This window comes from Mesitornis unicolor, unplaced genomic scaffold, assembly GCF_000695765.1.
Source record: "Mesitornis unicolor isolate BGI_N332 unplaced genomic scaffold, ASM69576v1 scaffold3499, whole genome shotgun sequence".
NCBI lineage: Eukaryota > Metazoa > Chordata > Aves > Mesitornithiformes > Mesitornithidae > Mesitornis > Mesitornis unicolor.
In genome coordinates, this window is record NW_010205047.1 from 38151 (window position 1) to 51673 (window position 13523).

Below are 13523 nucleotides of genomic sequence, written 5' to 3' on the forward strand. Positions count from 1 at the left end.
ACACAACTTAAAGTAGCAGTGTTGGCCCTCCACTGCAACAATCCCTTATGTTTACAGAGCTAGTGCTACCTGGTTTCCTAGACTGTGCTTTAAATATCTCCTGTGCCACATTAGCTTCAGTTTCTTTCTTTCCTTCCGTTAGCAGTACCCGTCCAGCCCCAAGACTTCCACTCAACTGTATCACATCTGCATTCCTTTATCTACCAACTGCTGGTTTGCAAAACACAGTACAAGCTGCAGTTGATTCCAAGTTAAACATTTACTAATTAGCTAGAAAAAAAGGTACATAATTATTGTGCAAAAGTAGAGGTAGAACCAGTAACCTTTTCTTTTCTTTCTGTGGAGTTGTAACATCAATTAGAAAGTCTCCTCTCTACTTAGCTCCAGTTTTCCTCCAAGTTGTAGGTGCATGGTATCTCTCTGTGTTAAACTTGACTGAAAGTGGCCAAACACCCAACTACACAGAGCAATTATGTGAGCCCTGTGTTCTTGGGAAACAAAACAATTATTTCCTAAGTAGTACTAATTTTAACAAATTTTAAAATTAGCAATAACCACTATTAAATGAGAAAGAAGTAACAAAGCCAGAATCTAGTTTACATAAATACCTTCCCTTTTTTTAATTCTCAAAATGAAAGCTTGCTAATATGACTATTTAGTCAATAAAAGCAACATTAGAACCTATTTGCTTACTCTATGATAATAAAAAACAAGGACAAACTGATGTAGAACAATGTGAAAGTTCTCACCACTGAAATGGCAGTTATCAGTTCTACGTTACTTTCTGCACAAGGTATTTTCCTTTTAATGTTCTATATTGCTCAAGAACACAGACTTTCATGCATCATTTTTTGGTAGTATGTTTTAAAATTCAGGTCTAACCTGCAACAGGAGAGGTATGAAGGTTTCTATCTCCAGAATCTGAGCAGACTCTTCCATTAAGATGTTGTCATACTGAGGAAGAAGAAATAGAAGTCCATCAACCAAGTAATATAATTTAATGCTGCTATTCAGCCTACCAAACGACTCATTTGGTTTTTGATGGGTGGGACAGTTATAGCAGGATTTTACTGTATAGGCAAAATATCGGTATTATTCAATATCAATGTCAGAGGGCGAAATCCTACTACATTAATGGCAGATCTATCTGTACCAATAACGGTTTACACATAGAAGGAATCCATGACCAAACTACATGTCATGCTGCCCATATAACTAACCTATCTGCAAGAGGAAAGCTTTATGCAGTTGAGCAAACCAATTTGGTATCTTTGCACTGAAGCAGAAAAGGAGAATTTTTGTGATCCAACACAGTGCAATATTGGAGAAAAAGAATACTGAAAGAATTATTGGTGGTGGGCTTTTGTTTTGTGTATGACAGATAAAAGTCTGGACTAAACTAATATCTATGGTTAAAACTGCAGAGTGAAAACACTATTGCAGTTACTTTTCCTCAAATTGTTCATTTTTAGGTAAACAAAGTTATAAAGGCCATGGGTTTTTTCCCCAAGTCTGTCTTTATTTTATTACTCAATCATGTCAGTGCAGTTCATAATCTAATATAGGAAAACTAACTTTTTTTAAAAATAGACATACACTATTAAAGCCTTTTTGTACACAGAATAACTTGAAAGTGATCTCATCTTTTACTTACAGAAAATTTTTTTCTCCAGTGAAATTACAATTTAAAACATACTGGTAAGAAATGCAACACAAAATAATCTAGTTGCCTAGATTTTGGACAGATAAAAAGGTTTCTAGAAGGTAGAGGGAGAACAACCCAATCCCAAAATACAAGTAAGTGTAGTAGCACTAGTATAATCATTACTTTGAAACCTAATTCAACTAGGTCGTGTCGTTTCAGAGCAGCATGGGTACAAGTCATGGCAATTATTTTTGCTTCTTTCACCAACAGGTATTTGGATCGATCCAGGCCACTGCGGAGAAGTTCAAAGGCTCTGAATTCCTATGGAGAAGAAAAGAAAATCTTAGAAGTCAAAATACAAAAAACTATTGCTTAGAAAATGTATTCACTCCAACTACCTGCCCACCTTCTCAATAGAGTTAGGCAAGGAAGTAATGAAGTGATCTACTGTTAACGATCAGGCAATTCACTGTCAATACAAAGACCCTGTGAGGATCAGAGGAGCAGTGATAGGCACACCAAGCCTAAACAGTGAAAACAGGATATGCAGAACGGCTGCCTCCTAATATCCAAATAAAACAGATCAAACCCTTGTTCCTATTGTGCAACATGCCTATACTCCTCAGAGGTGGAAATTCTCACCTGAATGACTCACAAGCTAATGAAGCTGTCTAAAAGTACAGATCCCTTTTATGATATAGGGCAAAGGAGAATTTTGAAACTGTGTGAAGTTTTTTATAGGATTAGCCAGAACTACTTACCTTTAATAGTCACATTTCTTACCTCAAGTTGAGTGAATATTTTCTTAACATGTCTAAAGCATCCTTCAGCAATTTCCATGTCTTCTTTGTAAGATTTGCCTTTGAAAATGGGTTGAGGAGCATTTGCAAAATACTGGTGAAAAGGAAAGAAACTGGAGACATCTGTAACATCTGGCAATTTTCCACCTTTAGCTTTCACTTTGCTGATATACTCCTCCCAACGAGACATTACCTATGGCAAACAAAAGTGTCATGTTGACTTCTTTTTATGTCATAAAGTCTATTGGCAAGGTGTAGTCTTGCAGTAATATTAAAAAAATACATCATAAAAGCAAGACACGTCTAAATAGGCATTTAACCTTGTATCAGGATAATGTTTTTGAAGCTGTGGTGGGTTGAACATGGCTGGCTGCCAGACTCCCACCCAGCTTCTCTCACTCCCTCTCCTATATAACAGGACAGAGGGAGAAAAATGAAAAAGCTTATGGGCTGAGATAAAGACAAGGAGCTCACTTAACAAGTACCATCACAGGCAAAACATACTTGAATTGGGGAAAATTGATTCAATTTGTTGCCAATTAAAAATAAAGAGTAGAATAGCAAGAAACAAACACAAGATCTAAACCACCTTTCTTCTCTAGCCCCTATCTCTTCCCAGGCTCAACTTCATTCTTCCATTCCCAGCTACTCTACCTCCTTCTCACCCAGAGCAGTTCAGGAGGAACAGGGCTTATCATTCAAGTTCCTAACACGTCCTCCTCGCACGGCTCTCCAGCACCAGCATGGGCTTTCCACAGACTGCAGCCTCCTTCAGGACACATCCACCTGCTCCATCATAGGATCCTCCATGGGGTGCACAGGCCATCCTGTTTCACCATGGTCCTCTCCATAAACGATGAGGGAATCTTTGCTCCAGTGTCTGAAGCATCTCTTGCTCCTCCTTTTCCTTCTGACCTTGGTGTGTGGGGTTGCCACGAGTGTCTCAGATGGGTTCAGTTTTGGCCAGCAGTGGGTCTGCTGGAGCTGGCTGTGTCCAGCACAGGGCAGGCCTTGGCCTCTTCTCACAGAGTTCAACCCTGCATCCTCCCAGTACCAAAACCTTGCCACGTAAACCCAACACAGAGGCAAATCTCTTGATTATCTCCACTTACAGTACTTTGGTTTAAATATCAAGCTGTATTCCTTTGGGAGGAAATTGAACCATAAGTTCAATTTCAGCTCTCAATTTCAATAGCAGCTCTCCTACTACTCCACAAAACCTAATGACCATTTAATGTTTGGGCCCACACTACAGCTAGCTCAGAGTACCTTCTGTAAAAATACATGCAGTGTATGCATTTGATCCTAAGTACCACTCCACAAGTCTGTGCTAAGCCACGCTAATAGCTGACATACACCATGTCACTAAAGAATACGTGGAAGGGAAATGAGGGATTTACAACATACAGAAAACTTTTGGAGTTTTGTGCACTCTGCATCCAATTTCACACTGACATTTAACACCATAAAAGCTCTCTAGCAGGACCATCTAGTAGCTGCTCTAATACTTGTCCAAAATGTAAAGCAGTCCACAGATTTTCCCATCTGAAGGAGAAACCTCAAGTTCGAATCTTTGCCAGCAGTCATGAACAGCAGCAGTGCTAGCCTTCCAACTGGCAAGTCATAAGGCAGGATTTAAAACAATAGCAATACCAGTAAGTAATGTTGCAATTATAGCTTTAGCTGTTACTGTGTTTTGAAACATCAGAGAAATGCTTCTTTTTCAGACTCAATTCAGAAAAATTCCCTCCAACTTTTACAAAGTGTTTCATAACACACTGGGGTCATACAATCTCTGTAGAAGTATTTCAGCCCTTACTTGGTATAAGAAGAAGTGGCCAGCTGTTTCACAAGTGTAAGAAACATCTCCTGGGACTCCAAGACTCTCTTGCAATCGCCCAACTTCTCGCAGAAGTTCAAGTCTTCGAGCCAGCACATAATTAACTCTTCCATACCTACAAAATGGATTAAAAAGAACATGATTTGAATTTAAATGTTTTTAATTAAAAACTGTTTTTAATCTAAGTATCACAAGGAGAAATCACCAAAATAACACCGCCGCCCCTCCAAAAAGAAAAACAACAAACAAACAAGCCCCAAACAACCACAACTACTACCAGTTCCCAAAAGAGAAGAATTTGCTACATGCTGACTATTTCTATCAGTTGAGCCCTAATAATTTACAAAGCCATGAATGAGCCAGTACTGTAGAAAAAGCTCCTTTCGTCCTATCACTTCAACAAAAGCTTCCTAAGTGTTAGTAAACCATTCTCATAAAATACCTGCGAAGCAGAAAAGCATTACTTCCAATATACTTCTTGGGAACTATGGTACACTACATGCTACACAAACACAAGCAAGTTGTACAAGTCTACGGACCATCATAAATGGAACCTCTATCTGGAGTTTCAGTACAAGAAGGCTGACTTCCCTTGGCAACACACAAAACGTCTTGCATTAATGCTTAGCCCACCCTAACACACAAGTCTGCAGTACAGGATGTCCTGTACTCACACAGCTGCCTGTTGAATAACTTTTATGACTGACTAGTTTGTAACCTACTCTTTCAATTCCTCTCCCTCTTACAAAACTCAAGCCCATTTTTTTCCTTTATAAATCAATTTCCTTTTTCCATGCACTCCCCCCTGCCCCCCAAGGAGTAGTACGAGAAGAATAAAAATCAATGAATCACATTTTCTAAAATTACTACTCATAAAATATGCTTTCTGCACAAAAAATAGGACAGAATCCCTGGTATTCACAATGGGTTCTATTGTCTTATTTAGGAGGGTTGGAGTAGTTAAAGTCGGTGATTTGAATTTACTAAGACAGCTGAACATGATATCGTTCACAACTGGAAAAAACAAGTTCCTCGGGAACTACAACAGTTAAGATCCTTGGAATATTAAACAGTTTCTTCTTATTCCACAAAACTAATCCATTATAATTACAAGTGACTGCAAGCAGTTGTGTGGTTCTTTCCTCACACTTCCAATGTCCTCTTATTTCTCATACTTTGAGTCATATGTCCTCTTTTATGTATTCATTCATTGCTACAAAGATTTTCTTCAGCTGTGATTCCCTTTGTGTTTAAGTGACAGTACCAGTTTAATCAGCTCCTCTCCACCTTATGTTCTTACACTCCCTGTCCTGCTTTGCTGTGCCCGTAGGAGTAAAAAAGGAATGCTAGGCTTGCAAGCAGTAGAAATTCCTTAAGCAGTATTGTGCCCTCTAAAGCAGCCTGACACAGAAAAACCACTAACTCAGAAGCAACCCAAAACCAAATAAAAGGCATATGGGAAATAAACTTATCACAGTAGTGCAGACCACCTTCAAATAATTCCTCAACCCTTACCCATCCTCCTTCCCAAACTGCCAGAACCCATAGGACTTGCAGTAATGTCCCATGGCTCTGGAGTGACCATGAAAAAGAATGAAAACGGACGATGCAGAGTGTCTGAAAAAAATCCTTTTAATGATGAGCATTACTGTTCAAGGAATATACCAAACTACGGATACTACTACGTAAGTATCTGCCATGGCATCATTTCACTAAGATTTTGGCTATCAAATTTCTGGAATGATTTGACTATGTCAAAGCATTCAAATTAAAAAAAAAAATAATCACAAGGTATTTTGCTAAATGAAACTCAACTATGCATGTGTGGGTAGCTTCTAGTGACTATATATAATTTTTACTACATCTCTCAGAGGCAAAGTATTGCTATAATAATCCAGTACTGGACGGTTATTTCCAGTGCATGAACCTTATACCACTGTTTACATTTATGAATGCATTTAATCCTACTGACGTCAACTGGACTTACACTTAACAAGCATACAAATATTTCCAAGAACAGGTTCTTCAGTCTTTGTACTGATACAGACTTGATAGTTTTCCTTATGTATGTATTCTTCAAAGTGTGCTATTTACCAATTTAGAAGGCAATTTCGGAATTAAGCAATATTCTGAAGTACTAATGCATAAAATCTGTTTTCATGGTTATATTTATTAATGCAATATTGAAGTGGTATTATATTTGCATTAAAAAATCATAACTGAAAAACCACACCTTTATTATTCAACTATGTCTCACAAAAGAGATCAATTCTATAAAATGCATATGAGCTCAGAACATAACAAACTGCTTTTATTCAAGCAGTTGAGTTTGTGAACAAATAACTGCCTGATTCTGCCTCTGGACCCTCAAGAGAACACAGTTTCTCTGCTGAGTAAGAACCAAAATTACTTAACCCCATATTGACTGAAGTGCACCCTGTGCTACTGGCATTCAAGAATATGAGAAAGACAAAACCTGTCAAGCACAGCTCCTTGCTCATTTACAACAGAGGTAGAATGGATTCAACACATAGCTCTTGCTATAATGTTTATGCAAGCAAGTTTATCATTAGCACCTCTTTCTCACCTGCTGAAATCTTTTTCTGTCTCTAATTCCTCTTCTCCATGACCCAGACGCAGGAGGTGGCGCTCATCAATGTCTAGAGCCATGATTTTTTCAAACAGTTGGTTCAAGGCCTGAAGATTGACAAGAACAGGAGAAAAGGTAGTTTTCAGAAGTTCAGAGGCACTTGCATGGGAAAACTTAAGAATTATGGTAAGCCAGCTAGGAAATTATGCCTGTTTTGGTATAAATGAAAGCCAAAGCAAATCTGAAATTAATACTGAAACTAGAGCTCTTAATCTCGACAACAGGGAAATTAGCCTGCTAAAAAACCGTTGTATTTGCATACTATATTAAATTTGAGTTTACAATTTTAGAACAATTTTTAAATTTGATTCTGTCACCCAGTTAATTTAGCTGATAAAGCTACCAGTTTATAAAACTGTCAAGAAACACATTTTGCAAACATTGACTTTGTTAGCTGACTTTAAACCACTTTTACTGTACATTGGAAGAGTGTGATCTGGTACCGACTGGCGGTCAGTGACTCTATTCCACGTGAATAAATAAACTTTGATGAACTAAACTTCAAGGTGTGCTATGTCTCCTGTACAAACTCTTCAATTCTCTAACGGCTTAACATTGACTGTTCAATTCAGTGTATTTCAAAGGATTAAGTTTGTAAGCACTGCATCATCAAGTTATGAAACTAAGAATAAACACGAAGTACAAGTGAAGCTTGCTCAAGTCAGCTGGAAGTCATGCAAACATGTTGAAGTACAGTGCCAAGGCATATGGAACGAACCCTGTTGGGATACAGCTCGTTTCCTGAAGTACAATTTCAAGTTCATGTTCTCATAAAAAAGTATTTTCTGGTAAGAAGAGTATCCTACCTGCCTCAAATTATTTCTTCTCTTTTCTCCACAGCAAACATGCTCTCAACCCCTTCCCTCACCTTCACTACCTGTTACTCTCCCGCAAAACGTTGCAGACTGGCCTACCTTATTCCAGGTTGTAACCCTTCACCAAAATGAAGCCTCATCCACCATTCTTTGATTAACTGCCTAAGTGCCTGATCTTGCTTTGACGGAAAAAGATTAAATGTTTCTGAAGTAGTATATTTAGTTAAAATAGCTTATAACCGAGATAGGATTGGCTAATTGGGGAGATCAGGAAAGAGATGACCCTGCTTTCCAAACAAATCCTTCCAAACCAGATACAGATTTAGAGTAAGAATCTTTAAGATATTTATCATTATTATTCTTATCTTATATATGCTTGAGAATTTGCAGCTAGCCTCTCTCTCTTATGGCAAGCCTTTCTGTAGAAGCGTGAAGCACAGAGCAATCAGTATCCGAGAAAGCTCGTCAGCAAAACCCTGGCAGGCAAGCAGTGAAGGTGCAACTGCAAGAACTGCACAGACACTTTTTCAAAATGCTTCATAATTTTTACCCTCAACCAGTTCAATATATTGAAAACTTCCGATAAGTAGCTCAGAACTACAAACCTGAAATTCAAAAAATTAATTTCACATTATGAAACTGGCAAAACTGCACACAAGCCAACCCAAGTTATCAGAGGCAACTGCAATCTCCAATCTACTGATCTCAGTATCTGCTGTTCTTGATTTTAATTTCAGGAAAAATTCACACATAACTGACACTTTACCTGATTAGAGTGGGTAACTATAAGAGTTCGTTGTTCTGGGAAATTATGATAAAGATTGGATATTATCTGGACTGCTACATCAGTTTTTCCAGTACCAGGTGGACCCACTACCTAAAAAACAAACAAAAAATCCAAACAAAAATCAACATACAATGTATCAGAATATTGCACAATACAAAAACATAGCCAGACGGGAAAAAACCAGAACAACCTCACAAGCCACTGACATCATGCATTAACAACAACAACAAAATCTGCTGTTTCCTGTACAATTGCTTGCTGTCGTCTGTGAATTTCAAGAACACGTACGTACACCATGAAAGATTTAGTCCAATGCTAAGGCAGATTCCTGCTTAAGTATACAGTAATCCCCAAATTACTTGCTGGCTTTTTTGAACTTCAAGAACAAATACAATATATCATGAAAGACTAATTCAGATTAGTTAGGCAGATTCCTGCTTAAGAGGAGTATGGCAATCCAGCATATGAAGTACTGTTCTGTTTTGCAACCCATGAAAACAGATCTCCTCAGAGAAAAAAGCTCCCTGAAGACAATTCTGTGACTTTCATTTCATTTAATGGAGACAGATCAAACTAAGAATGAAGCAAGTAATTTAAGACAGCCAAAAATGACAGACATGGCAAAAGTTCTAGTCTAAAACCATCAGTCCAACCACTGAAAAACTAAATTCAGTTGTTGTGGAAAGTCCTCAGCCACTGAAACACAGAATACAATTATACAGAGATCAAACGTGTTTCTGTATGATTTTGTGAAGACGAGAGAATGTTAAAGCTTTGAATGTTAATTTTTCATATTTTGAAACTATTAATAGCAGTGACCTCAACAAGTCCACAGGAATGGGTACAACTAGTGTTTCACTGAATGTACCTAAAGCCAGAATCAAATAAGTAAGAGTAGGAAATCCTTAAAAATATTCTTACCATAGTTAGCCCAGGCTGCATTCCAGCACGTATAGCTTCGATCTGAGTATGGGTAAATTGAATTGTATTGCTGTAACAAAGCAAACAACATCAGAGAATTGATAGATTTTGCCAACAGTTTTGATAACAGCAATCATTTTAACAAGTTTGATTTAAATTAATTGGCTACGTATCGCTCCAGAACTGCGTGCTTGCTACCTTCTGTACAAGTTAAACCATCATTGCAACTGTCTTCTTTATAGACATGACAACACTGCAGTTTCTAAGCATGACAGTACATCACATTGTCCACATGACAACAAAATTATCCCATCTAAACATTTTCTGTCTTTACTTATTATTTGCTGAGAATCTGACACAATACTTAAGGACAGTATTTCTCATTGTTCTTCAAGGGAAATTTTTAACAGAGAGAGAATAGTTTTATTTAAATATAAAACAACAGTGTAATAAGATCAAAATGACATTTCATTTATAACCAACAATACTAAAGTATTTCTGAAAACGAGTTGCTATGCATGTGTTACCATTTGTAACTAGGTTCTCATCCATTTATTACCGTTTTGGTTGATTATATGGATACGGTCCCCTGTTTGGAATGACATGAGGCTCTACAATCAGCGTTTTAGTTTCTTCAGGTTTTTCTTCATTCCCATCTTCTTTTCTTTTCTTTCCTTTGCCTCCCTTTATTGGAAAAGTTATCCTGCAACACAAAATTCAAGACTACACTTCAACACTTCCACTAAGATACCAGGCTGTCTTAGAAGTCTATACAGAAAGATTGCTTTGTCACCATTAAGACAAACTTTCACAAACCAGGGAAACAACAGTTGCAGTATTTTATATGTATTTTATATGTATATACACACACATGCACACTTACACACAAAGTATTAATGAGGAAAAGGAAAAGGAATGACAGCTAAATTGATGAAGCTGATTTTAAGAAAGCCTATTTGACAAAAAGTATGTCAAAAGTGCTCTTTACATAGCTCAAAAAGTCAGAGGCGCTGCCGAGAGCCAGTTGGAAAAAACACTGAAGGCAAACAGTTCATAAATGAAAACATAAGGGACAGGAATAAAGTTATAATAGAAAGCCAGCAGCACTGCCTATTCAGCAGTAATAACCTGATTTTGTTCTAGAACTGACGCACATTTTTATTTTTATTTTTATTTTTATTTTTTTATATAAGATATGTCAATGTTATAACTTTTCCAACACTTGAAGCCTTTTATCCTCCCATTTTTATAGTTCTCTATCATATCATATAGCAAGCTTCTCTAATTCAGAAACAAATCAGAGTGAATTAATTCCAATGGCTATCCAATTATCTTGAGAAAACAATGCAAACATCCTTCGCAGCAATAATCTCTAAGACTTTACAGGACAAAAGCCGCAGCAGGAAGAGCAACAGCTCTTTGTAAAGCATAATATCTGTATTTTAATCTATGAACTGAAAATGAACACTAGTTCATTGAGGGAAACTGTGTGTGGTATGTTGTCTTGAAACCTTCAGACCATTTTTGTATCATTATATAGTGCTAGTGCCTTCTTGACACCTATTCTACATGCACTGTTTCCAAAAAAGGCATGGAAGATTACCTCTCTGCTTTTCAAGATTCAATTCAGCCATGACAGGAGCTGAGTGGTGTGGGGGAAAGCCATATTTTCCCTCCACAGTCAAATCTGTTTCTTTTAAATGGAAACATATTTCAATTCTGATTAAATTGTAAGGGAAAAAAAGATGTAATTTCTTCAGCTGGACTGAAGAACCAACTTCTCCAACACAGCACTGTGAAAGTCAGCTGTCAAAGACTAAGGTGGTTCACCAAGAGAGACAGAACTGCCAAGTCTAAAAACACCAAAGAGCAACACTGAAACAAACCATTTAGCAGTCACAAAGGTAGGCATCCTGTTTCAGAAACCACCTCTAAACTAAAATAAGCAACATAGGATTTCCGACTTAATTCTTCACTTAGATTAAATGGTGTTTCCAAAAGCTCAGATTTTTAACTGATGTTAAAATTGCTGTTCTTAGCTTGCTTTGATTCGACACATAAGGCAACTATGTAATTAAAAATCTTTAGGCTGAACTTAAGGAGGCTAGATACCGCAATGCAGAAGTGAATCCCATGTGTCTTGATTCTATCTCATACTGTTGCTTTCTGCATAGATCCAATAGGCAGATCTATAAGCAATGCTCTGATGCATTTCCGTACAGAATAGAGCAGAAACTGTTTCTGAGCCTAACTGTGGTACAGTTACCTCTGTTACACAGCTATCTAAATCTTCATATTAACATCTTTTCTGAAAAGAAAGGGTACCTCCCTTTAATCACTAAACTCAACTCCACCTGACAACACACTCCAGCAAGAACACCAGACCAGGAGTACCCGAAATGTTGAGATCACCTGAAGGGGGGTATTTGCAGAACTGGATCATCAACAGTCACTTTAATATTGTATCCAGGAAAGCTAGTTTTTAAGTGATCAATGGACAGGAAAGTGTCATTAAAATCCAGAGTTGGAATCTGATTTGGCATTTTTGAGTAGTGTGCACTACTTGGGTCTCCATAACCGAGAATGATGTCATGTAGCCAGTCAGGAACCACACAGTCTGTGTTCATCAAATTCCTAATAGTCTCAAGAACAGCCTGCAAATTAGACAAAAAGGAAAAATATGACTGTAGATACTGACTTTTTACCATGAAAATCAAGTCCATTCTAAGATGCTGGCACGTAACAGTCTTTAATTGACAAGTATTTGGTTAGATTGAGTCAATATACATACAGTGTATATATGCAACAAAACACAAGTGTCATACCATACAATTCTTAAACTATACCAGCTCTTTACTAATAGGAAAGAGGACTACAATTGTCAGTAAGGTTTCCATTCCAGAACACTTGGGAAAAAAAACAAACAGGCATAGTTCAAAATAATCCATTAACAAAATAAAGTGTCTACTATGGCCCTAGCTTACTGTCCTGGTTTTACAGCAAGCAAACAACTCATATTTTATCAACAACTACACATATTTCTGCTTAAAGTTCTTCTCCAGGAATTTCATAAAGTTATGCTGTTTATAACAAAAATACATTAAAACTTCTGCACGGTTATAGTCCTGGCACACACTGGCTTTCTATGCACAATCTTGGAGTGAACTTCCTTGCTTCTCAACCGTTCCTTTACCCACTTAAATTAACTAATCCAACAAGACCACTGATGAGTCCACAGTGTCCCCAACTTATTCTAAAAATTCCAGCTTTGTGGATACTGATTGAGCTATCAATTTCTGGAAGCAGCAAATGGTAAGCTTTATGTCAGGCTTTTTGAATACTACAGACATAAGGCATTTTAAAACAATTACTGTGGTTTGACCAGCACAAAAGGTAGCCTCAGCTACCCTAAAACCTAGATCCAGTTCTTACTGGAAGTGTAAATTCAATAACACCCTTATGCAGCTTAAGGTTTCTCCTTCACCTGTATAAATCTCATCCCTGCAACCAGCTAGTTTTCATTCAAAAGCTTACTCTTCACCCTCAAATTAATTCTCTGCTTATCTGTGGTCATGTCAGTATTTTGTCTCCCTTACCCCTCCCATGAAAACACCAATGCTCCAGACCCTGGACCTGCACAGAGGATGTGCATTTTCACTAAGAGGTAGTTGAACTTTAGATTTCCTGTTAAAGGGCTACTTCAGTGGCAAGTCTTCAACAATCACCTTACTTGAAACTTGGTAGTAGAACATCATGCATCTGCTCTTCAGCAGACGAAACACAGGATACGAAACCTGCACTGATTTCCAGATCCTCCAACTTACCACAAAATCAAACATGGACACAGACAGATGGCAAACATACTGCTGAAGAACTCCACATCAGGATATAACACAGGCTTTTCAAATGGCGATCCTGTGAAGACTAGTCAGCCAAAACACCAAAGTATGGAGTTTTATACTGATAGTCTACGTTTACATATCCAGCTCCAAAGGGTATTCTCTGCCCTTTTCCTGCTTGTGTTGTATCATTCAAAGAATCAAAGTAACACAGCCACCATTCCTG

The 13523-nt window shown here is 37.6% G+C and overlaps 1 protein-coding gene across 1 annotated transcript in view; it reads right to left on the reverse strand.

Annotated features, from left to right (window-relative positions):
• The window catches only part of AQR (aquarius intron-binding spliceosomal factor), a gene marked incomplete at its 5' end in the record, with an annotated part of 52216 nt that overhangs the window by 11038 nt on the left and 27655 nt on the right, over nt 1-13523 (reverse strand). Inside the window, 9 exons of the mRNA XM_010191239.1 lie at nt 883-954; nt 1829-1966; nt 2429-2638; nt 4265-4400; nt 6873-6982; nt 8517-8627; nt 9459-9528; nt 10018-10161; nt 11871-12112. Coding sequence (XP_010189541.1) covers nt 883-954; nt 1829-1966; nt 2429-2638; nt 4265-4400; nt 6873-6982; nt 8517-8627; nt 9459-9528; nt 10018-10161; nt 11871-12112 — 1233 coding nt within the window. The remainder of the gene's footprint in view (nt 1-882; nt 955-1828; nt 1967-2428; nt 2639-4264; nt 4401-6872; nt 6983-8516; nt 8628-9458; nt 9529-10017; nt 10162-11870; nt 12113-13523) is intronic.